The 21,957-nt window shown below is 34.3% G+C and overlaps 1 protein-coding gene and 1 long non-coding RNA gene across 3 annotated transcripts in view; one reads left to right on the top strand and one right to left on the bottom strand.

The window, feature by feature from the left end:
• The window catches only part of KEA3 (K+ efflux antiporter 3), a 187,018-nt gene that overhangs the window by 2,500 nt on the left and 162,561 nt on the right, over positions 1–21,957 (bottom strand). For both annotated transcript variants that reach the window (XM_089786848.1, XM_089786847.1), the window contains exons 12-16: positions 6,585–6,766; positions 6,324–6,465; positions 6,139–6,210; positions 5,931–6,032; positions 5,598–5,759 (exon numbers count right to left, since the gene is read on the bottom strand). In XM_089786848.1, coding sequence (XP_089642974.1) covers positions 5,598–5,759; positions 5,931–6,032; positions 6,139–6,210; positions 6,324–6,465; positions 6,585–6,766 — 660 coding nt within the window. The remainder of the gene's footprint in view (positions 1–5,597; positions 5,760–5,930; positions 6,033–6,138; positions 6,211–6,323; positions 6,466–6,584; positions 6,767–21,957) is intronic.
• The window catches only part of LOC149551292 (uncharacterized), a 248,345-nt gene that overhangs the window by 128,466 nt on the left and 97,922 nt on the right, over positions 1–21,957 (top strand). The window lies entirely within an intron of this gene.

The following is a 21,957-nucleotide window of genomic DNA, read 5'->3' as shown; positions in this document are numbered from 1 at the left end:
GTCTTTTAATATTCCCAATTCCTACATCATACATTCATTTTATATTTATTTTTCTGCACAATTTTTTAAAATAATATATAGGCAAAAATCTACAACTGGGTATAAACACATGGCACTACTTTAGTGCCATATTAGTCGAATGTCTTTACATCAACTAAATCTATCTATGTTCCACCAAGTTTCTAGTACAGGGACGACATGGGATTGGGTGACATGTTTCCACGATGGATTTTTGTGATGCCATTTTTAGGAGATGGCTCTAAGGAATATTCAAAATTTAGGAAAATTGTAAGTATTTATATTAAAACAGTGATGAAGCATTTATCATATACACTATGCAATGTCCCTTGATTACAACTATTAATATGACTATCAAATTGTATGCATTGATACTTCTAGATTGTTCCCTTTAGGAACTCACTTAGGATTTTGTCTATTTTGTTTTGATTCAAATTATAATACATTCCGCTAGTAGTCAATCCTCCAATTGGTGAAAGGGTAACTATGGGTCGAGTATGTTACGCCAAGATATATTATCTCTTTATAATATAATTGTCCTTAGTCTTGATGACTATCACATTTAAATTTCAACATGATTAATTATCTAGTTATAATTTATCGATCAATTCTTCAAAGATATTGATAATTGCATCAAAGGTTTAATAATATTCAACTAATAATGGTGGTTTCCCTATCTATAATTATTTTAGAAATTCTAAAGATATGGTTGTTGTGCCAACAATTTTATTATTTAAGTTATATAATTTCTGCCTAGTAATACAAAATACTTCTTATGAGGACCTAAAGCAGCTAAGAATATCATATTTATGTTTCCATGTTTAATTGAGTCTTGAGATGAATATGACTAAGTTCTAATATGCAGCATACTATTTTTTATAATGGCTGTCAAATTTTCTATCGGTCTCGATGATAATTTGATCATTATTTCTAATCCCTAAAATTTGTATTCATGTCACTAAGGTAGGGAGATTGCTATTATACTAGAGGAATCTGCAAAGGTTATAGCTTGTAAAAAGATTGTTTTCCTGAGACATTCTCCCTTAAATCTAGAATATGTATACCACATAACCGATTGTCTTTCTCTCTTTGATTGATGATGTCATAGGCTAATACTTACATGCTTACATCCTTGATGGATAAATGGTATCATTAGTATTCAATCCGCTTTTGCAAACATATCTCTGTGTATAGTTTATGATGTTGATTGTATCCATGAATTGGTTCAACTATTCATTATTTGCCACCTTTGAAAGAACTCTAATACCAATCATTCTGGTCCATCATCAACTTATTGATTGAATCTTTTGTGCATCTTTTACTGCACCTGTTACTGACTTGCTGGATGGATTGCCATGATGATTATCAACACACAGAATGCTTTACCATCAGACTCTGATTTGTTTGCTAGAGGACGTCATCTGGTTGTCATTGGTTGACATATTGATCTGAATTAAGAATTCAGATTACAATACTTGGTGTAGAATCTGCGGTATTGTAATTTAATTGAAAGCCATTAAAATGCCACAACAGATGTTTTGCAAGCCAAAAGTGATCCATTCCGTTCGAAAATAGAGTTTATACAAGTATGATAGATCCCAAGGGTCATCATTATCCCTTGGAAATGAAACTGAAGAGTCCACAAGATAATTAATTACAAAATAAATTCTAACAACTATAAAAACTACAAAAATCTATATTAAAAATTATGTCTACTTGTAGAAGTCATAACTTCCTACTCGTAACTCGAAATCATGGACCATCAGAATTTCTAGAAAGATTTCTAAAGTTATACATTTAGTGTTTGGCCCTACTGAAGCCTAGAAATGCTCCGGAGGCCTCCAAAAATGCAAACTACTAGAACATAGAAAATACCAAAAAAATAGATTCTGGTATTTTCCTATGTTACCCGAGGACGCGTTTCCACCCCTAAACCTGAAGTTTCGGAAACGGGGACGGTTTCGGGGACGGGGGGACGGTAGGGGACGTTTCCCAGACGTCCCCACTTAGAGAAGAAAACAGGAAACGCGTCCCCGAAACTTCGGAAACAGTCAACGAGTTTCCGAACCATGTTGATTGTTTCGAGGACTGTTTTCCCGTTTCCTAACGTCTCGGGGACTGCATAAAAAGTTTTCCTGTTAAAATTTATTAAACTCAAAAAACCCATTAAAAAAATGATTTTGTAGTCATCTGTAGGCCTGGACATGTAGAAGTCAATTTTTTTATAAAATATATTATAAAATGAGTTATTAGGGGCAACTATCGTACTATCTTTGTTTTCATTTTGAAGCTCAGGATGATAGTGATAGTGACTTTGATATGGATGATTAGGGGCAGCTGCCTTAGTATCTTTTGTTTTCATTTTGACTTTGATGTTTCAAACTTGGAGTGTTTTCTCTTGACATTATAATATTATATTATCATTGATACACTATAGTTGATACTTCAAAAGTTTAAAACTTTAAAGTATGAGTCTTTATCTATTCAATGTTTCCATTTCATTGAGAGTTGATGTTTTTCATTCTCTTGTTTGACTCATTTCATTATGTACTAATGGTATCTTAAGTACTTGAATGATGATTGAAAATGATGCTATTTAGAATTTTCTATGATGATTCAATTAGATGCTGATTGCTATGCTCTATGATCATTGATGAATCGTTATTTGATGAATGAAATTGATAATTTTAAACTATGTTGCTGTGATGAATATATTTGAAAATTCCGATAAAATTCATATATATATATATATATAGCCGTCCCCTGTTTCGGCCAAAAAAAACCGTCCCGGAAACCCGTTTCCCCGTCCCCCCGTCCCCTCATCCCGGAAACTTGGGGTAACATAGGTATTTTCCCATTTTTTCTTGTGCCAACATCCTCTGCATCTTCCGGGGCTGTGTTTTGATCACATATTATTCGCTGTCTAGGTTTATGTTGACTATACTCCACTTTAATCACCGATTGAGTATATGTGTTCCACCTTCCTTTTTGTTTGTATCCAATTGCTTATCCTTCTTATATTTTTTCTCTTCCTCGTCCAGTGACTGTTCGCTGAAAGAGAATGTAATGTAACTTTTCCTTAATAATAACAAACGTCTAATATGACCCTGTAACCTTATGGCCAGAAGTGAGTGTTCTTCTTTTCTCTCATCTTGCTGGTTGTTCTATAAAATGTTCCATGTGGTCTTATATCACCTATGCAGAGTTTTGGATTAGAACTCATGCAGAATGTAGAACTTGATTGGAGGAACTATGCTAGTGCTTTTTTCCATTAAATCTTCTCTCGTTTTCTGTCTAAAATATTCAATGCATTCCCTTTATCTAATGTCTTATATATCCCCAATTTACTGATATGGAATCTACGAATTATTCTTCCAGCTTTTCTCCCCTCTTATATATTGTTGATTCTATAGTTTCAGCAGTCACGACCTTTAGTGACTGATTAATCAAGTTTGTATTTTCATTTTGATATAATTCAATTTGTTATTAATAATGTTATAGATTTATATTATACTTCAAATATTTCTCTTAAACATATAATGTGTATTTTAATATGTATTATTTATAATTATATTTCAAATTATTGTTTTATTATAATTATAATTTTACATTTATTATAATTATAATTATCTATTTAATCGCCATTTTCAATATTTTGCTATTGTTTATCTGTTATACAATTATGTTACATTGCTTACCAAACAATGACACTCCTCTTCCAGGTGTTTTCAGAGACAGCCTAAGACCCTTGGTTTCCCCAGACCATATCCTTCGGTGCTGGACTTCTTTCGGCCAAGGAAGTACTCCTAGTGTCCTTTTCTTGGTGTTCTCTTTGGTGGTCATTTTCTTTTTTGTTTGTTTTGTTCTTCCTCGGTCACCGTTTGGTATTCCTGTTGTGGGCTGAGTCCCTTGTTGTAATATTCCAGTCCTTTAGACCCTTGTTGGTCTCTTGTTGGACATTAATAAATTTATCTTATCTTATTGTTATATTCTAATATTTTCTCCTTCATTATTATTTATCAATTAATTAAATTATTATTATTCATTTATTATCAATTTCTACTCTAGGGTAAGGGGACATGACACACTATAAGTATAGAATACTTCATACGCAACCTTAAAGTTGAATTGAGAATACACGTTAGTCAAAGAAAATGAATTTCAAATTTGAAAATATTTTTACGTCCATAACTCAGATGATATTAAATTAAAAAAATATAAAATGCACAAAGGCTGCAAGTTTAAACTACAAACTTTCAAATGACTAAAGTCAGAAAAAATAGTGATATAAAGGATGAGGCTGCCTCTCAGTACTCCCCGATTTTCCTGAGGAAGAAAATAAATCAGATACAATGTGTTTGACAACAGAAAGATAATGCTCTGCTACTTTGTAAGTGTATATAGCTGCCATTATTTAAGACTTTCTATCTTTAAGGCTTGCCAGACTTCTACAGCTACATTTTCTATATTTCTACAGTATTTTAGTTGTAATTGTAGTTTTTCTTTATAAACTGCATCTTCTAGGTTTTCATTTCTCAACACTGTGGCAGGCTGCTCTGCAGCCTTCAAAATGTTTAATTTCATCTGAGTAACCTAAATCCTTCAGTAGGTTTAAGCATACTCTGTGTGCATATAACATTGTTCTGAATGTGAAACAAATAGACACAAAAAGGTTTTAAAGGAAGTGACATCAGCATTGCACATATCTACATAGAAATTATTTTGAATGTATAATGAAAAGAATTCAAAAGGTGCTACAAAAAAACTTGCATTTAAGATTGCATTAATGATCTTCCCTAATCTCTTAATTTTAGCTCCCTCCATCTCTATACCAGTAACCTGAAACTTTGCAACATATTCAGCTCTATCTCAGGGGTCCAGTCTTTCACCAACCAGGAGTTCTATGAGATGCTTCTAGCCAATTTACACTCCTTCCACCTTGCTAGGAGCCAAGCAGGAGCAATCTTCCAAGAAAAGTGAATGAGCTTCTCATCCTTCACTACACACAATGCCCTACACAAGTCCACTGAGTCCTTTTGTCTCTGAAGTTCCTTCTACCATTCATATTTCTCACTTTGTAATAAAACTAAACCTAGAGTTATGACCAACTAAAATGCTCTCTTTGAAAACTGCCCCCCTTATTTCTCCACAATCCGTTTTCTTACATAAATACTGAATAAAAAGGATCCATCAGTTTTGAAATTTTTACAAATTTAGATCACTATTTTGCCCAAATATTATAAACAACATCAAGTAACCGATAGTCAAAAAAATCCACAAAGCTACGCAAATATCTAAAGAATATATCTACCACTAAAGGAAAATCAAAAACCAACTAGGAGTAGTTCTCATGGAAAAGTGAAATTTTGTCTTCCCTCTGAACCAGAGCTTTTCCTTTGTCTTAGCTAAGATTTCATGGGTGGTAATTTAGAAAAAAAAATGTATCACTAGAAATGAAATGCATAAATGATAATATCCCTGACTAGGACTGTATTCCATGCCATCATCAAGATCAATTAATGGGAGGCCAGGAAAAGTGGAGAAAGCAACAAGATACTGCAGATATTCAAGAAGATTACCGAAGGAAATGCAAGGCGAAGCCTTTCAACTGACTGAACAGTTTTTGTCTTTCCAGTGTACATGACCATTACAGCTTTAGGTAGACTGATACCAGCAGTCTGCAATACAATTGGCCGTGATCCATCACCATAAAGAACTGGAAATCCAAGGTTCCGAGCTGCCTGACAAAATCCATGAAGAACCACATCGTCAGTACCTTAGACAAGAGAAATGAACCATCATGGATATTCAATGATACTATCATATTTCTGTATTTCATATCTCTGTTCTACAAGAAAAGAAGAAAAAAGGAAGGCATGCACCACAAAATAGCATTGAGGTTCTTTGCAAACCTTTATCACTGTGGGATCCAGGTCAAATGCTACATAAGGCAAACCAGCCAGATCTCCATCTAAACCAGCAGCTAAGGGAGTGGACAAAAAGTTTGCAAGAACCTGTGATAATTATTTTTTAATTACAATTAATGTATAAAAACTTAGCTAATAGTTTGGCACATATATCCTGGAAATATAAATATGGAAACAAAACTAATATGCCTACCTGACCCATTTCTCCAAATCCCAATATGACAATTGGTTCACTTGCATCAAAATTCAGGATTTCAGGAGCTTTCTGCAGAAAGTAAACTATTAGGCGCCGTTCATTTTTCTTAAACACGGTGTGCTTTCTGATCATTAAAATTCTCAAACTGTAGAATAAACAGTAATATGGCCATTCTTACTGACATTTACTTCATTTGCCTCAAATCTTGATTCAATAATCTCAGCGGCTTTTCTCCCAAATTCATAGAGGAGAGGAGTCAAAGCCATGGAAAGAACCACTACAATTATGAGTAACCTATTCAATTCTAGAGGTAGAACGCCAACCCTGCAAAAAAGATTTTATTATAGTTCAAGTTTCCAAAAAGTAAAACAAATAGACGAAATTGAGATAAAAATATTCTTGTTACATTTATTTGTAGTTGAAATTAGCACTAGATTGCTGACCTGTTTGCAAGGGAAAAGACAACAAAGGCAAACTCTCCGCCTTGTGAAAGAAGCAATCCTATTCGAACACTTTCTTGTATAGAAAGTCCAACACGAGGGCCAATGGCAGCTATTATTAATGTCTTGATAACTATCAACCCTCCCAAAAGAGAGAGAACATTAGGCCACTCTCGAATGAGGAGCTGTAATCCACACAAAAGAGGTGTAAAGATTACTTATACAGCCATTCACAACCCAGTTTTATTACAATAATATTATATTCTATAGCATTTATTTGCTAATCCAGAATGTCTAATGCACTAAATTTATGATTTTTATTAATTTTGTGGCATTCTATACAGAATCCTTGTCCCTTCTTTTAGGGTGATTAGTTCTGTCAATAGATAAATTAGAAAAAACCTTATTGGTGAGGTGCATCTATCATCATAGGTATGGTTGTTTGATCTAACATGACTTCAACCACCATCACATATCAGTATACATGGATGGACATCTAGCTACGAATCAGATAATGGCAGAACTCCATTGTCCTTTCCTTATATTTATACATACCATGCCTTGAATAGATAATTGGAATACTATATAACGAAAAAGTTTTTGTTTTTTTCATAACCCTTAGGCATCTGGTAGCTGAAATGCTGGAAGATGAAATGCATTTCCCTATGAACTAGTCTTTGAACAAGGTATTCTTTCTTGTGTTGACAGATCAGTTTGACACTCTAGGTCCCAAGGCACCCCAAAACACTTTTTGACTCCACTTACAAAACATACCCTGTGAGATTGAAACTGAGTTTATTAGAGACCACTCAAAATCCACCATAAGGCAGGCTTATTCTCTCTAATTCTTTTACAGTGCTCCCTCTTGTGTCGACATATTCAAAGGTATTGTCATCTTTCAGGATAAAACATTAAATGTTGGAAATTTGGTAACTTGATTGGATGTTTTCTTTTGTTAAAATTCAGGTGAGGAGATTGATTGTTGCTAAGATTTGGCCAGCAACAAATTTAATATGTGGAGGTGATACACACACCCCACATTTTTATTTTTATTGCGTTAGCAAACTAAATAACTATAAAATATGAGCCATGATGCCACATTCAAGTACAAGCCAGAACTTTGCAAAACTCCAGGTTTACAGACAAAGCAATCTTTACATTAATTATTAATATACTCATAATATACTACTATAGTTCAGCCATACAATCAGAGGATTTTGTATAGGACAGCACTTATTTAATGATTTATTAAATGAGATTTCTTGTGATAAGAGCAGTTCATGCTTTTTCTTCAATATTATTTTAAAAGAAGAATGTGTGAAATTGTCAGAGACCCATCCTTGTGATCCTTGTGATCGAGGACTGTTTTGAACAATTTCTGTTCCACTTATCTCAAGTCTTGTTATCTTCGAGCATTCCTCAGGTTTATTATCAGAATTTAGCTTTTGTTGCTCTATGCTTATACCTGTGCTATTATGGTCATCATCTCCGTCACTAGGTTCATCTGATTGACCCCTTACTATCAACACCTGTTCACTGCACAACATGCGTTTATGTGGGATTAATGTGAGGTGATGGGACCATGATCCAGTAGTTTGTAGAATTCAGGTTTAAGTATATATCTAATTTCATATAATACAGCCCACTTCCTTTATCAGAGACAGTTGTAGATATTTATTTCTTTTAACAAGCATCTGATACTTATTCTTACAGATGAGGCTTTTACTGAGTACTCATAGTTCTCCAGGGACAATTTTTTATATGTAAACTCATCACTTGCCACTGCTAAGTTTTCCACAATTTTCCACTCAGTTTTTGCCGATGTGCTTGGCAAGTCTTTGGAATACACTTGGCCAGTGTAAGAAACATAGCCTGTACTCAAACAAGCAGAGAACAGCAACTTACGAACTGAAAATGCATGATTTTTTCATTACAAGCCCTAAATGCCCAAGGGAAAAGGTCACACCAGCATTTCAGCATTGTTCTGCAAATTTAAGTAAAAATACATGCGATTTTATAAAAGAATTATGGTAATGGTGTGCTTCATTAAGGTTTATAACTTTATATGGCCTACAAGGCCTTCATTTGGGTAGGTGGTGGGGGTCGAGTGCTCAATCCCACCATATACTATGATAGGAAACACACCAAGGGCATTGTCTCTAGTCCCTATTTTCCCATCCCCAGATTGGATGATAGTGACACCAGAGTGGAAATATTTAGGCACAATAGATTGCTCTCAGACTAATTTGATTTCATCTAATATATGAGTGCCATTTTCGGCTTAGAACTCTACATAACTAATATGTTAACTAAGGTGTACACATGATACATATAAAATAGAACTTCAAAAGTTGAGATTCATGCTCAATCCCCCATGTATATGTTCCAAGTCTTGAGTAGCCACTCCATACTTACCTCTCTAGGATGTGCGATTGGTAGGATGTGCAATTGGAGATCATTGTCAATAATGGGTTATCTACATTCATTAATGTCGTTGAAGTGCTTTGGCTACACTTCCAACCATTCCAACCATTGGTGATAGCACTAGATGGATATTTGGAGGAGAATGTTTTATCATTTAATTTTTTTCTGATAGCCTTGTAGTTTTCTTTTTGTATTTATGTGAAGTCTCTTTCCTCCACCAATCATCCCTCACCTTTATTATCGAGTTCTCCCGAATTGCCTCTTGCCCTTGTGGACTTTGTTTCTTGTAGGTTCTTAATGAGCCTATAAGGACCTACAACTAGATGAACTTAAAAACAAAAAAACAAAAAATGCACATTTTACATTTTTTATAAATAAAAATATCCTTCCCCTCAAATTTTTCCCCAATGCGAGGGCTTAAAAGTCAAAACATATTTTGCAGCATTTCACAACTACAAATGAGCGAACTTGTTTTTTTTTCTTCAATCTACTATCATTGATATTTGAAATTTGCTTTCTTTTTCTTCAAAAGTGAAGGCTATGAGAGTGAAAAACCTACACCAATAAGATAGAGAGAGTTGCATTAGGAAGATCCATCCATCCATCAAAGGTGAGCGAGTCTTGTAATTGTTTTCAAATTTTGAATTTTTTTACAAGTATTTTCTTTTGCAGCGTTTTAGGCATCATTTGCAACATTTGAAGCAAGGTTTTCAATTTTCAAGGGACAACAGTGTTCTAGAGTAGGTGGTAATGTTTGAGAGCAGGTAGTGTATAGGGGAATCAGATCCAAAGTCGGCAGTGGGCCTTGTATAACAATCCTACAGAGGACCTAATAGACCAATACAAAGAGTCTATGTCCTATTGCCTCTTTTGCACGTTAGATATCTTCATTTTATTATGCTTTTTGTCTCTTTTGTGTATAAGAGGACAAAACAAACAAACTTGCAAAAATGAAAAACCCACATCATGACTTACAACTTATTATTAAATCTAAGTTAAACAAAAGGATATGAAAGAAAACCTAAACTTGGCATGTTAGGGTTTTATTGCAGTAGAATCATAAACTCCAAAAAGAAACACAATCCCAAAGTATTTGGGAGTTTTGGAGTGCATAATGATCAGCAATGGTTTTGGAAATAAATCTCAAACTCAAGTAAGATCTATTAAACTTTCTTTGCCAACAGGTTTTAAGAAAATCATGGAATCACACCTTCCAAATGCTAAATGGATAGCCTACTTTCTGTCCTACCATCCAAGTTAGTGGTTTAGTAGGAAATTGGGGTTTCTATCAACAGCCTATACAAATGCTATGAATATTGCAAGCACGAAAGAAAGCTTGATTTTTGTGAAAGCAAAGGAATACAAAGTGATGTTAATGTGGAGACAAGTTTGCAAATTTAGACAAACTCGAAAGAGAAAAATCACTATGATAATGCCAAAGTTGAACAATTTAGTAGGGCACATGTCAGAAAATGTGTATGGCAACTCGCCTTGTGCAGTTATGGGAAGCAAGCTTTATCAGCCTTTCGAGTTGCTTCCCTATGAGATATTCACTCCTACAAAATCTACGACCAAATTTGATTCAGTTTGGCACGTCTTGTCAATTATTCTAGTGTTAATGTTGTAGGAGCTAGTTGGTGATTACAAAGACACTACAGATTCTACCCTTAGGATCTAGGTGGACTAATGCTCTTTTTGTTTCTAAGATTGCTTAGGCACAAGCAATTTCGCGAAGGGAAAACTATAACGTCCCCTTTTTTGTGTGTCAATTTTCAGAGGATTAGCTTATTTCCTAACCTTGATAGGCTAGTGGAGTTGTTCAAAGAGTCCACTTGGTAGAGTTGGAGGCCAATTCCCACTTTAGAGGTCAGAGATGTTTAGGAACGCTCTTTGTTTGAGGCAAATTGGCACACTTACTTTTTATAGTGTCTATTTTGGGGTTAGAGTTATTATCTTTAGAAGGGCACCTAGACAGTTTGGTAGCGGTGAGGAGTTACGGTTACATTGATAGAGCTTCCACTTGGGAACTTACTATTTATAGTAAGTAAAATTATGATTAGAGCTAATTTTGGCAAGGACACCCAAACTCGTTGTATGCACAATGATTATGTTGGCTTAGTAAGGTACACTTACCCTTTTATAGTAAGTCAACTATCCAACATTTTCACATTTGGCAAGGTACTTGGATCAACCTTAGTTGTAGTGATGACCTTTGGCACTTTTATTGACCAAGTATTCAGGATTTGCTCATCATAGTAAATCAAGGGTTAATAGAGTTGGACCCTTACTATTTTTAGTAAGGCAGCTTGGTTAGCAATGAATGCGGTGGGTTACCTTTTGGTTTTGACAGAATCGAGAAATAATGATTATCTTTGGAGTTACGATATTTTAATTATTAATAAAGGAATACTTCATTAGTAATTATTTAAAAGTGCACATCATTAAAAGTTATTGACTATATTATTAATAGGATCTTTTTAATGATATCTTTAAGTCAAATTATTAAGTGCATATGAGGAATAATGTGAAGTGTCAATTTGAAGAGAGGTGTAAATGATTATTAAAATAACTTTATGTTATTTTGTTGTACACCAAATGGAGGTAAATGTAATTAAATATTATATTTAAAGTTCATCAAAACCAAGTGCAACAAAAGCTAAATATTTTATAGGTCATGATAGTGATTGATTTCTTCTAGTGAATTATAAAAAGCCAATAGATGAGAGAAATGGAATTCATTGTATGACTTGTGCATTTTCTTTTGTTTGTGTGGAGTAGAAATTGAAACAAGGTTTTAGATTTTGACATTGAAGAATTGTGAATTCTTCCAAGTTATTTCAACATACAGAATTGGTGAAACACCCAATGTATTCTGCAATTGGAATTACTTCAACCAAGAGTCATCATTGAGCTGGTTTGGATGAAATTAGTGTGGAATTACTCCAGATTTGTGTTGTTTATCAACAATAGTAGGTTCCAGCTTCTTAAGGAAAGGATTAGTCATTCCCAGTAAAGGACACAATTTTGAAGTGCTCATCATTGAAGCTTGCTTAATCACCCAATGATCTGGGTGTGAGCTTCTTGAAGGTTTATTGACTGAAGTTGCTGCTGTTTCATCATTAGGTTCTTTGATGTATTTTGCATTATTATATCTGTTGACATATGGTGTTGTAAATGAGTATTTTGAATCAGATTTTATAATGGCATTTGGATTATGAGGCGTAATAAATTTTACTTGGTTTAGCATATGAATGACAGCAATACAGGATTGCATGCCATTTGTTTGTCAAAATTGAAAAGATGCATGCCAAGTGGTTGTGAAAATGTCCATTGGCTTTAGGTGCACATTTCACATGTAGAAATCATGTGTATGCATTCAAAAAGGCAAAAAAAATGCATTTGCATTTTAGCTCTTCATCTAGATATCCTATTAAATTTTGTAAGCCATTTAAACTTCATTTGAAACCATTCCAAGCAAGAAAAACCAGTGTAAAATTAAAAGACTGTAAGATAGAGGTTTCAAAACAAGTGTTTGACAAAGTTCCTTTAGATTCAAATTTGCACCCAAAATAGCAATGGATATTATAGAGGTGAAATTAGAACCTGTTAGGGTTCTTACATTCACCAATATGAGACAGTGATAAGAAACTAAGCTAATACAAAATAGACTTGACCCAAATCAATTAATCTGAAATAACATTGAATTTTTTAAAAATTTGAATCAATACTCAAAATGGACCACACTAGGCTTGGTAATTACATGTAATAGAATAGTGATGAATCTTCTACATTCACCAACCTTGGATGCACGTGGAACTGGAAAAGTATGCTAGCTCCAACCTCTAATCTGCTACTAAATCACAAAGTCTTGTCCAAAAATGCCAACGCAGGGTGCGTAATGGATCCATACCAGGCTGAAAGTGTGACATTGCTCTTCTTGGGAATAATTGGCAGTTCAAAAATGATTCTCCAATGCTCAACTCCTTGCTGCAACCTTTGATCTGGACCCATTTTTAATTCTCCAATTCAAACTCAGTCACAAACCATGCCCAAATGTCTCCTTATAGCTAATGTTAGCCTCTGCTGGAGTTGTACGACTGACTGGAATGTAATGAGAACCCCAATGCAACTTTAAAATTATCAGATCTGAACTCTATGAGGTAAAATCCTGATTTTTTCCTTCACAATATGAATAATCAAAAACAATTTAAGCACCAATTTCTTCAATAAGATAAATAAACAATGAATTCCTTCTTTCCAGCAGGCTGGGGTGTCATCAAACTTGATTAAACTCAAAGAGTGTTCGTTCTTGAGCCTCTAATATGCTGAAAACCCTATTCAAAAGCTCTCCTTAATGTTGGGTTTTTTTGTCCTCAATTTTGACATTGCAAAATTGTGGCAATCCTCTGCAATTTTCTCCTGGATTCGTAGGTGTATCCTCTATGTTTTGACGCATTAATAAGGTGTCATAAAGGCAGTTCGTCATCCTTGAACTGTACTTTATGTTGTCTTGTTTCTGTGTTCTTTTTGAAGGTTTCTGCCAAGTTAATCCCCATAAAGGTTTGTTAGAATGGTTTCTTTTTTCTTTGACTGCAAGTGCTTGATTTTTGGAATCTTCAGGTTTATTCTTTGCTTTTACCCAAATAAAAATATTATTAATATGTAAAGTGAATTTGACCCCCATTTTCAAAATTTAACTCATTCTGAGTTGATTTGACCATAGTTTTAATGTTTCAATGAAAAAGACATTTTGAAGTCTATTTTCATGCTACTTTATTGAAAACTATAATTATATATTAAAAATAATTGCATGATACTTTAAATGTAATTAAGTTGGTCTTTATCACTCATTGCATATCATTTGATGCAAATTACTTCCTAAAAGCCCACTACCCATAAAATCTAAGTCCTAAATGCATGAAAGAGGGGTTTGTATATGTAACTACATATTTTAAATAAAGAATGCCATTTAACATGTGCAAGTGGAGCTTTTATACGCCAATACATCTTAAAATCTTATTATTATTAACCTTTTGTCACATAAAGGCTTATAGTGGGGAATTTGAACCCAATAACACATGCACATGCATGTTAAAAACCTTTTTTTTTTGTATTTTAACTTTAGTTATGACTTAAAAACATAAAAAATGGGATTTTTGAACCCACTAACACATGTTATGTGCTTTTGATGTTTTAAAAGACCAGATACGTGCTGTTGAAGTTCAATAACACGTTATTACTCCAAAAAGTGTGTTCTGACTAAAATCACTAAAGGTGGCAATTTTATGCCCAAAAACACATGCTTTAGAAGTTGAAAACCCCATTTTTGACTTGTTTCACCTTGTGTCTAGACATGAAATGCTAAAGGTGGCGATTTTGGAGTCAAAAGCTCATGTTATCAACATGAAAAAGTGCATTTTGACTTGTTTTAACTTGCCTTGGGTATTATAAAGCAAGTAGTAGCATTTTTAGGAAGAAAGCACATGTTTTCTTAACCAAAAAACCATTCCTCATGTGTTTTGAAGTTTGACGGTGATTTCTTTAGCCATTTGAATGTGTTTTGGTTTGCATAAAAACACATTTCTCTCATCAAACTTGGGCGATTTTTATGCACTATCCTTGGGCAGCGATTTTGGGAGCAAAAACACATTAATTTGTGTTCCAAACAAGCCATTTAGGGTAAGTTTTTGCTAAAAAGCAATCCATTTTTGGCCCAAAAGCAAATGCTTTAGAAATTGAAAACCCCGTTTTGACTTGTTTGACCTTGTGTTTGGACATGAAATGCTAAAGGTGGCGATTTTGGAGTCAAAAGCTCATGTTATTGATATGAAAAAGTGCATTTTGACTTGTTTTAACTTGCCTTGGGTATTAGAAAGGAAGTAGTGGCATTTTTAGGAAGAAAGCACATGTTTTCTTAACCAAAAAACCATTCCTCATGTGTTTTGAAGTTTGACGGTGATTTCTTTAGCCATTTGAATGTGTTTTGGTTTGCATAAAAACACATTTCTCTCATCAAACTTGAGTGATTTTTATGTATTATCCTTGGGCAGCAATTTTGGGAGGAAAAACACATTAATTTGTGTTCCAAACAAGCCATTTAGCACAAGTTTCTGCCAAAAAGCAACCCATTTTTGGCCATTTTCTTCTATCAAATCCAAATGTTTGCTATCAAAGGTGAGTTCTTGGGTATTATTTATAATTTTCAGTTTGTCTATCATTCTTTTCCAGTTGTTTTTAATGCCCTAGATGCCATTTTTTATTTTCATTGCACATTACATTTGTTTTAGTCAATACAGTTGTTATTTTTGTGCATTATAATTCTCCAACTTACCACACTTGAGAAGCAAAAAATCTTGACGCTAAAATGAATTAACTTTTAGAGGATTGAGTCAAGATTCAAAATTTTGCTTCAATCATTTCTAAATCCAAATATCTTCACGAATATTTTTCAGATTTTGCATTGAGATTTGAAGAGACTTCTTTTTCTTTTTTGTGGAAAAGAGATACGATCTCTTGTGAATTTCATAAGGCAAAGTTGTATATATATGTTCTTTCATTTAGTTTGCAAATCTCTTCATTTCACTTTTAGATTTGCATTTTTTTTGTATAGAATATGTGCTTCTTCTATCTTCCGTCTTGTTTCTTTAAGTTGCATATGCAAGAGTTTCATTTTACTTGCATATGCAGTCAAGATTAAAAACCTTGTTCTTGAATGAAACTACCAAGGAAAGAAAACTCACTTTGCAACATGTTTTTGCATCCAAAAAACCCACCTTCACACTTGCATGCATTTCATCTGCGCTTCTTATATCGCTGCCACATAACATAAAACTCATGATGGCAGTTGCTTAGACACTTGCTTATGATGAAAACATAATAATTCATTATATGTAGATGTTATGTTGCCCATTTTCTATGCATTTTCCACACTTAAAGATTGTTGTGTGCATATGCTATTACCCTCCAAAAACCTGTTTTTGGGGTTTCCACCATATAAGAACACATTTTGAGCTCAAACACATATCCATTTGTTGTTTCAAAAGTTTCAAGCTGTCCTCCATATGCAATGCTCCCAAAAAATCTTGTTTACGAGTCTCTCATGAAAAGAGTTGGTTTTGCCTAAAATTCTTCACCCTTTGTTACTCAAAGGCCTTCCACTTATATTCTCTATGCATACTCTTTCAGATCTACAAGTTTTGTGCTTGATAAACCGTGTTATGGTTGTTTTTGGAAACTCAAGAATGACAAAATGCATAATCCTACATATGCAATGAAGAAAGACAGACATGAGGCAAGAATGATCACATAATGGAACCTACAAGGAGGTGAATTTTCAATTACAAGAATAGAATGCTTTCAAGAAAAGGATGGTCAATGAACACTCAACATAACAATCAAGGATGCATATTCATATTTTGGTTCAAAATGCTTTCACCTATCCAAAACACATCAATCACTGAACATTGTGTGACATCATGACGACCAATAAATGATGATGTAATAGGAGTCGTGTTTTGTCAAACACTTTGAATATTTCCATCATGTATTTGTAACTTGTAATTGACAGATTACATATAGTGGAAAAACAAGATGTAATTTCATGTAGCATCTCATGCAAAAATTGTAATATGTAATCAAGTTGCAAGTGCATTAGACATGCAACTTTGAATAAGTCAAAGTTAGTTAAAAACTCTTAGAGAATAAGTCAAGGTGGTCAAGGGGTTTCCCCTTTCCTTCTCTACCTTTCTCTCTACTCTTTTCTTATATAAAGGAGTGAGCTCATTGTAAATAATCATCTTTTGGCAAGGCGCTAAATCTCTACCAATTTGTATATGTACTATAAGACTTTGAGCTTAGATGTAAATTTGAATTGTTTTCAATAAAGAGCCAGGTTGTTTTGAGATTTTGTGCCAATCCAACTTATAATGTGATGACATTTTCTTGAATTGATTGAGTTTTACTGCTTTGTTCAAAAGGGATTTGAATTCAATTGTGCAAACTTTGAGTTGCCTATTGTATTTAGAATCAATTTGAACTTTTGAATACTTTGTGTTGTAGGACAAATTATTATAGATGGTAGTGGCTGCAATACCTTAGAGTTGAAGACTTTGGGCTTCAGTTGTAGGTATTTAGATTAAATTTGAGAGTATCTGGTAAGAGACTTTGTGCCTTACTAGTTATTCTACTTGAATCTTGATTTGAGATAAATGTAAGAGACTTTGGGTTCCTATTTTGGTTTTACGGACAATATAAAAAGTAAATTGTTGCCCCTAGAATTGTTCTTACGTCAATTCCAGGGTCATTGATATTATTGTAGCAATAAAGTACTTTTGGTTAAGTTGGAAAGTTGTAGTTGTAGGCAAATCATTCCTGAAAAAAGAGGAATCAATTAAGAGAACTGTATTTTTTGTAATTTCAGTTAAGTTCCTCTTGAAGTCAACTAAGCTAAGAATAGAGTCTCCCCTATTGGTGACAGGAGAGAGAAATCTCATGAGATGTCTAAAGTTACAATTTTATAAGTTGTGGTGACCAAATATGGAAAACTCACAGATTAGTCGGCGAGTTTTAAAAACTCACCGAGTACTTAAGCTAGGCGAGTAAATCCTAGAAAAACTCGCAGGGGAAAACACTCGGCTGGGAGGCATTTACAAGCCGATTAATTGGCGATTACTTGGCAAAAACTCGGCAAGTTTTTAGTTAAAACTCGCGATTTCCTGGCCCGGGGACTATGACGGCTAAAAAGGGCAGGAAGTGATTTTTTTGCTTATTGTTTGTTGTATTTGCATTGTCTAGAGCCTTGAGGTGTGGAGAGAAGGTGGTTTGGAGGCATTCTTAGCTGATTGCAAGTGATTCAAGGTGGATTTGAGTGGATTTTAGAGGATTCTAACCGGATTTAGAAGACAAATTTCTCTCCAGGCATGTTCATTTTATCATAGTTTGAAAACTTTTTATAGTTTTATAACAAATGTTCTTTTGTTTTTGTTGTTGTTTGTAAATGTTTTCAAATCATTTAAAATCATTTTAAGTTTAACTCTACGTTTGAACTTTGAATCATTTGAAACCCTAGCTTCTAAGTTCTAACTTTGTTTATTCATTTTTCTATACATTTATGTGTAGGGCAGCGATCAAGCATTAAAAAAAAATGACAAACCCGCAAAAAGAGTGGCCACAAACACCATGCCCATCTGGATATATAGGCATTCGGCCTAAAAATGCAAGAGATAAGGCATGGTGGTATGCCTATGAAGCTCCAAATGATGTTGAGAAGGTGATATGCATTCCATGTGAGAATTATTTTTGGAGGCATAAACCGCCTCAAATACCACCTTGCAGGTATAAAGAAACATAATTCAAATCCTTGTCTCAAGGTAACTGAAGAAGGAAAAAGATTCATCAATGCCCTACTTGCAGCTGCTGAAGAGCAAAAATTGAATAGGGAGAGGGAGAAATTAGCTGTGAGGGCAGCCATAGCTGAATCTGAAGGAGCTCCTTTTGATATGCAAGAAGAAGAAGCACTTGAGAACATACCAGGATCTCTTCGTGGCCTACAGATCCGCAAACAAAATGTCTCTTTTACCGGTTCCACTTCTTCTACAGATTCTAGTTCTTCATCACCATCCGCATCTGGGATAGGGAGTTATTTTGTGCCCAGGAACACACCTGGAGCACAACCATCATTAGAGGGCACTACATGGTTCAAGGAGGTGCATGAACAAACTGATATTGCAGCATCTGATTTTTGGTTTTTCAATAATATCCCAATGAATGTGGTTGATAGTCCCTATTGGGTCAATATGGTGAATGCAATTTCAATATTAGGCAAAGGGTACAAGTTGCCTAATCGCAAGGATATGAGTGGAAGGTTAGTATTTTACTATTTAATAATTTTAAATAATTGCAATTCACTTCAGTTCATTGTTATATTTTAAATGTTAATTGTTATAACTTATTTCCTATTTTTTATTAACACTTTATTACACCCAAATTTTGTAGGTTGTTTGACAAAGCGGTTGGTAGGGCAAGAGTATTGATAGAAGACCAAAAGAAAGAGTGGAAGAAGTATGGCTGCACCATTTTTATTTGATGGGTGGACAGATGGAAGAAATAGAACCATTATTAATTTCTTGGTTGGTTGCAAAGATGATGTGGTGTTTTGGAAATCTATTGACGCCTCCAACAAAGTGAAAAATGCACACATATTGGCTTTAATGTTGGAGAATGTTGTCATAGAGGTGGGATTAGAGAATGTGTTGCAAATAATCACAGATAATACAGCAACATATGTGGCAGTAGGTAAATTTAATTTTTTATGTTCAAATCAATATGAATCATGAATGTAATGCTATGGTATTCAATTTAGATTTGATGTAATTTGTAAATACTAAATATGGAAAGTTTGTTTTTGTAACTAATTATTGATTTTTTGCTAATCTTTTAGGTAGAATCCTCCAAGAGAGGCATCCCACACTTTTTTTGTCACCTTGTGCAACACATGTCCTTGACCTTCTTTTGGAGGACATAGGAAAACTTCATTGGGTGAGTCCAGTTGTCGAAGATGCTAGGCGAGTCACCAAATATATCTATAATCACCCATGGGTTCTCAGTTTGATGAGAAATGCCACTTAAGGAAAAGATTTGATGAGATCTGCTATGACAAGGTTTGAAACGATCTTCTTGACGTTGCACAGTATTCTTGACCACATATTGGCTTTGAAACAAATGTTTGTGTGTTGATTGGGTTGCTTCACCTTATTCAAAGAAGCCTGAAGGAGAGGCTGTGGCACGGATAGTCTTTGATGATAATTTTTTTGCAAAGGCTAAGGAGATTGTGGAGGTAACTTCAACTTCAAGAATCAAAACATTATATTTTTAGTTTATTCAAGTTTTTTTATTAATTCATAACTTACTATGTTATTAACTAATTTGTATTTTTCAAATTTCAAATGTAGATGTCTTTGCCCTTGGTTCTAGTCTTGCGCATATGTGATGGACAACAATCCCTAATGGGAGGTCTTTATGAGGCCATGGATCGGGCCAAAGAGGCTATTAGAAGTTACTATCATGGGGATAGTCTCAGATTTGACCCCATTTGTGAAATAATTGATAGGAGGTGGAACAATATGCTCTACCAACCCATTCATGCAGCAAGCTACTTCCTCAACCCCAAATTCAAGTACTATGATAATATGATTGTCCTTGAAGTTGGGATTTTACTAAGACTTTATTTTACTTTACTTTTTAAGGTTGTATAGTAAGACTTGATATCATTTTCTATTTGTTTTAGGGTTGATGATTCCTACTTAGATCCTAATGGAGAGGTCATGGAAGGTCTCTCTAAATGCATTGAGAGAATGATATCCAATGAAGCGGAGAGAGACCGTATTGTGACCGAACAAAAAGTCTTTGTAGAATCGAGGGGTAATTTGTTCTCTTCTATGCTAGCAAAGAGAGTAAGATCTACTCAAGCACCAGGTAAAGCGTCAAACTTTAAAACTTTTGCTAATTGATAAGTTGTGTTTCTAATTCTGATTATCTTTTTTTATTGCTTTATAAATTTTTATATTTTGTTTTGCAAATTCTTGGTGGGCAAGTTGGGGTGGCAATACCCCCAATTTAAAAAAATTTGCTCTCAGAGTCCTATCCCAACCTTGTAGCTCATCCCATTGTGAGCGCAATTGGAGCTTATTGGAGTCCATCCACACAAAGAAAAGAAACAAAATGACTCAAAAATGGCTTAATGACCTTGTTTATGTGCACTATAATCTTAAGTTGCACATAAAAAAGTCATAGAGTTCAAAACTACCTGGTCCACTTGATCTAGATGAGATAGATCCTTATTTTGATTGGACAGCACAGGAGCTAGGTCCATTGTTTACACCAGATGAGTTCGCTGATTTGGAGAGGCAGGCCATGGAGGGGGATGCTGAAACTGATTTTCATTTCACAATGGATGACATTGAGGACGAGGACGAGGACGATGATGATTCAGGCTCAGAGGATGAGGATGAGGCATTACCAGTGCCACATATAGGAGGAGATGCATCCTCTTCCAGGACGCTGAGCTAGTCAGTAGGGATGTCGAGCGAGGAGGCACAACCACAGAGTTCACAGTCATGCAGCTCACACCCTATCCCAGTGCAAGGCACTTATTCGAGGACTAGACCCCCTCGCTTTCTTGCTAGTAGTAGTGCAATTGGAAAGAGAAAGATGTGATTGTATTGAATCTTGATGTATTTAGACTTTTAGTATTTACTTCTAGTTTGACAGATTGAAACTATTTACTATTTTGCTTCCTGCCATGAGCATTCCGCATGAGAATGCAATTTTGTATGCACTATGCATTTATGTATATCTAAACTCTACTTGTTTCTTTTGTATTCTCTTTAATTAACTTATTGGATGCATCTTCTCATTAAATTTTGCAAAATAAATGTATTTTTAATTAAATTTCAGCGATTTTTTTAGGTTCTTGAGTTTTCTTGAGTTTTTTAAAAAAATCGCCGAGTTTTTCCCGATTAAACTTTTGGGGGGCTTGGCGAGTTTTCCATCTATGGTGGTGACAAATTTTTAGCCATCAATATGGAATTTTAAAAACCTAGAATGATGAAAATGGGATTCCAACATGTTGCTTTATTGGCCTCAAACCCTAATTCGTTCTTAGGAATGCCTTGCATTTTTTAAATTAATTTTTTTTCCCTCGTGTCTTTGTTGACCCCTTGAAACTTCTTTATTAAAACTAAGGTGTTTTAAAAACAACTCAACTCCTGTCTTCTAGGCATCATGGCATAAGGCCCCCCTCGAGTAGTTACTTTATTATAATAATATACAATATTATTTTATTTATTTGAACAAAGTAAATATATGCTCATGTTTATTTATTTAATTCTTGACTTTTTCCTAAATAATTCATAATTTGCAATTTTAGAGTTAGAATTGAATTCTGACTAAAGCA

Source organism: Cupressus sempervirens, chromosome 6 (assembly GCF_028749045.1).
Source record: "Cupressus sempervirens isolate cs-2001-9-10 chromosome 6, ASM2874904v1, whole genome shotgun sequence".
Taxonomy (NCBI): Eukaryota; Viridiplantae; Streptophyta; class Pinopsida; order Cupressales; family Cupressaceae; genus Cupressus; species Cupressus sempervirens.
The sequence above is the reverse complement of the archived record's forward strand: the minus strand, read 5'-3'. Positions and strand labels throughout refer to the sequence as shown.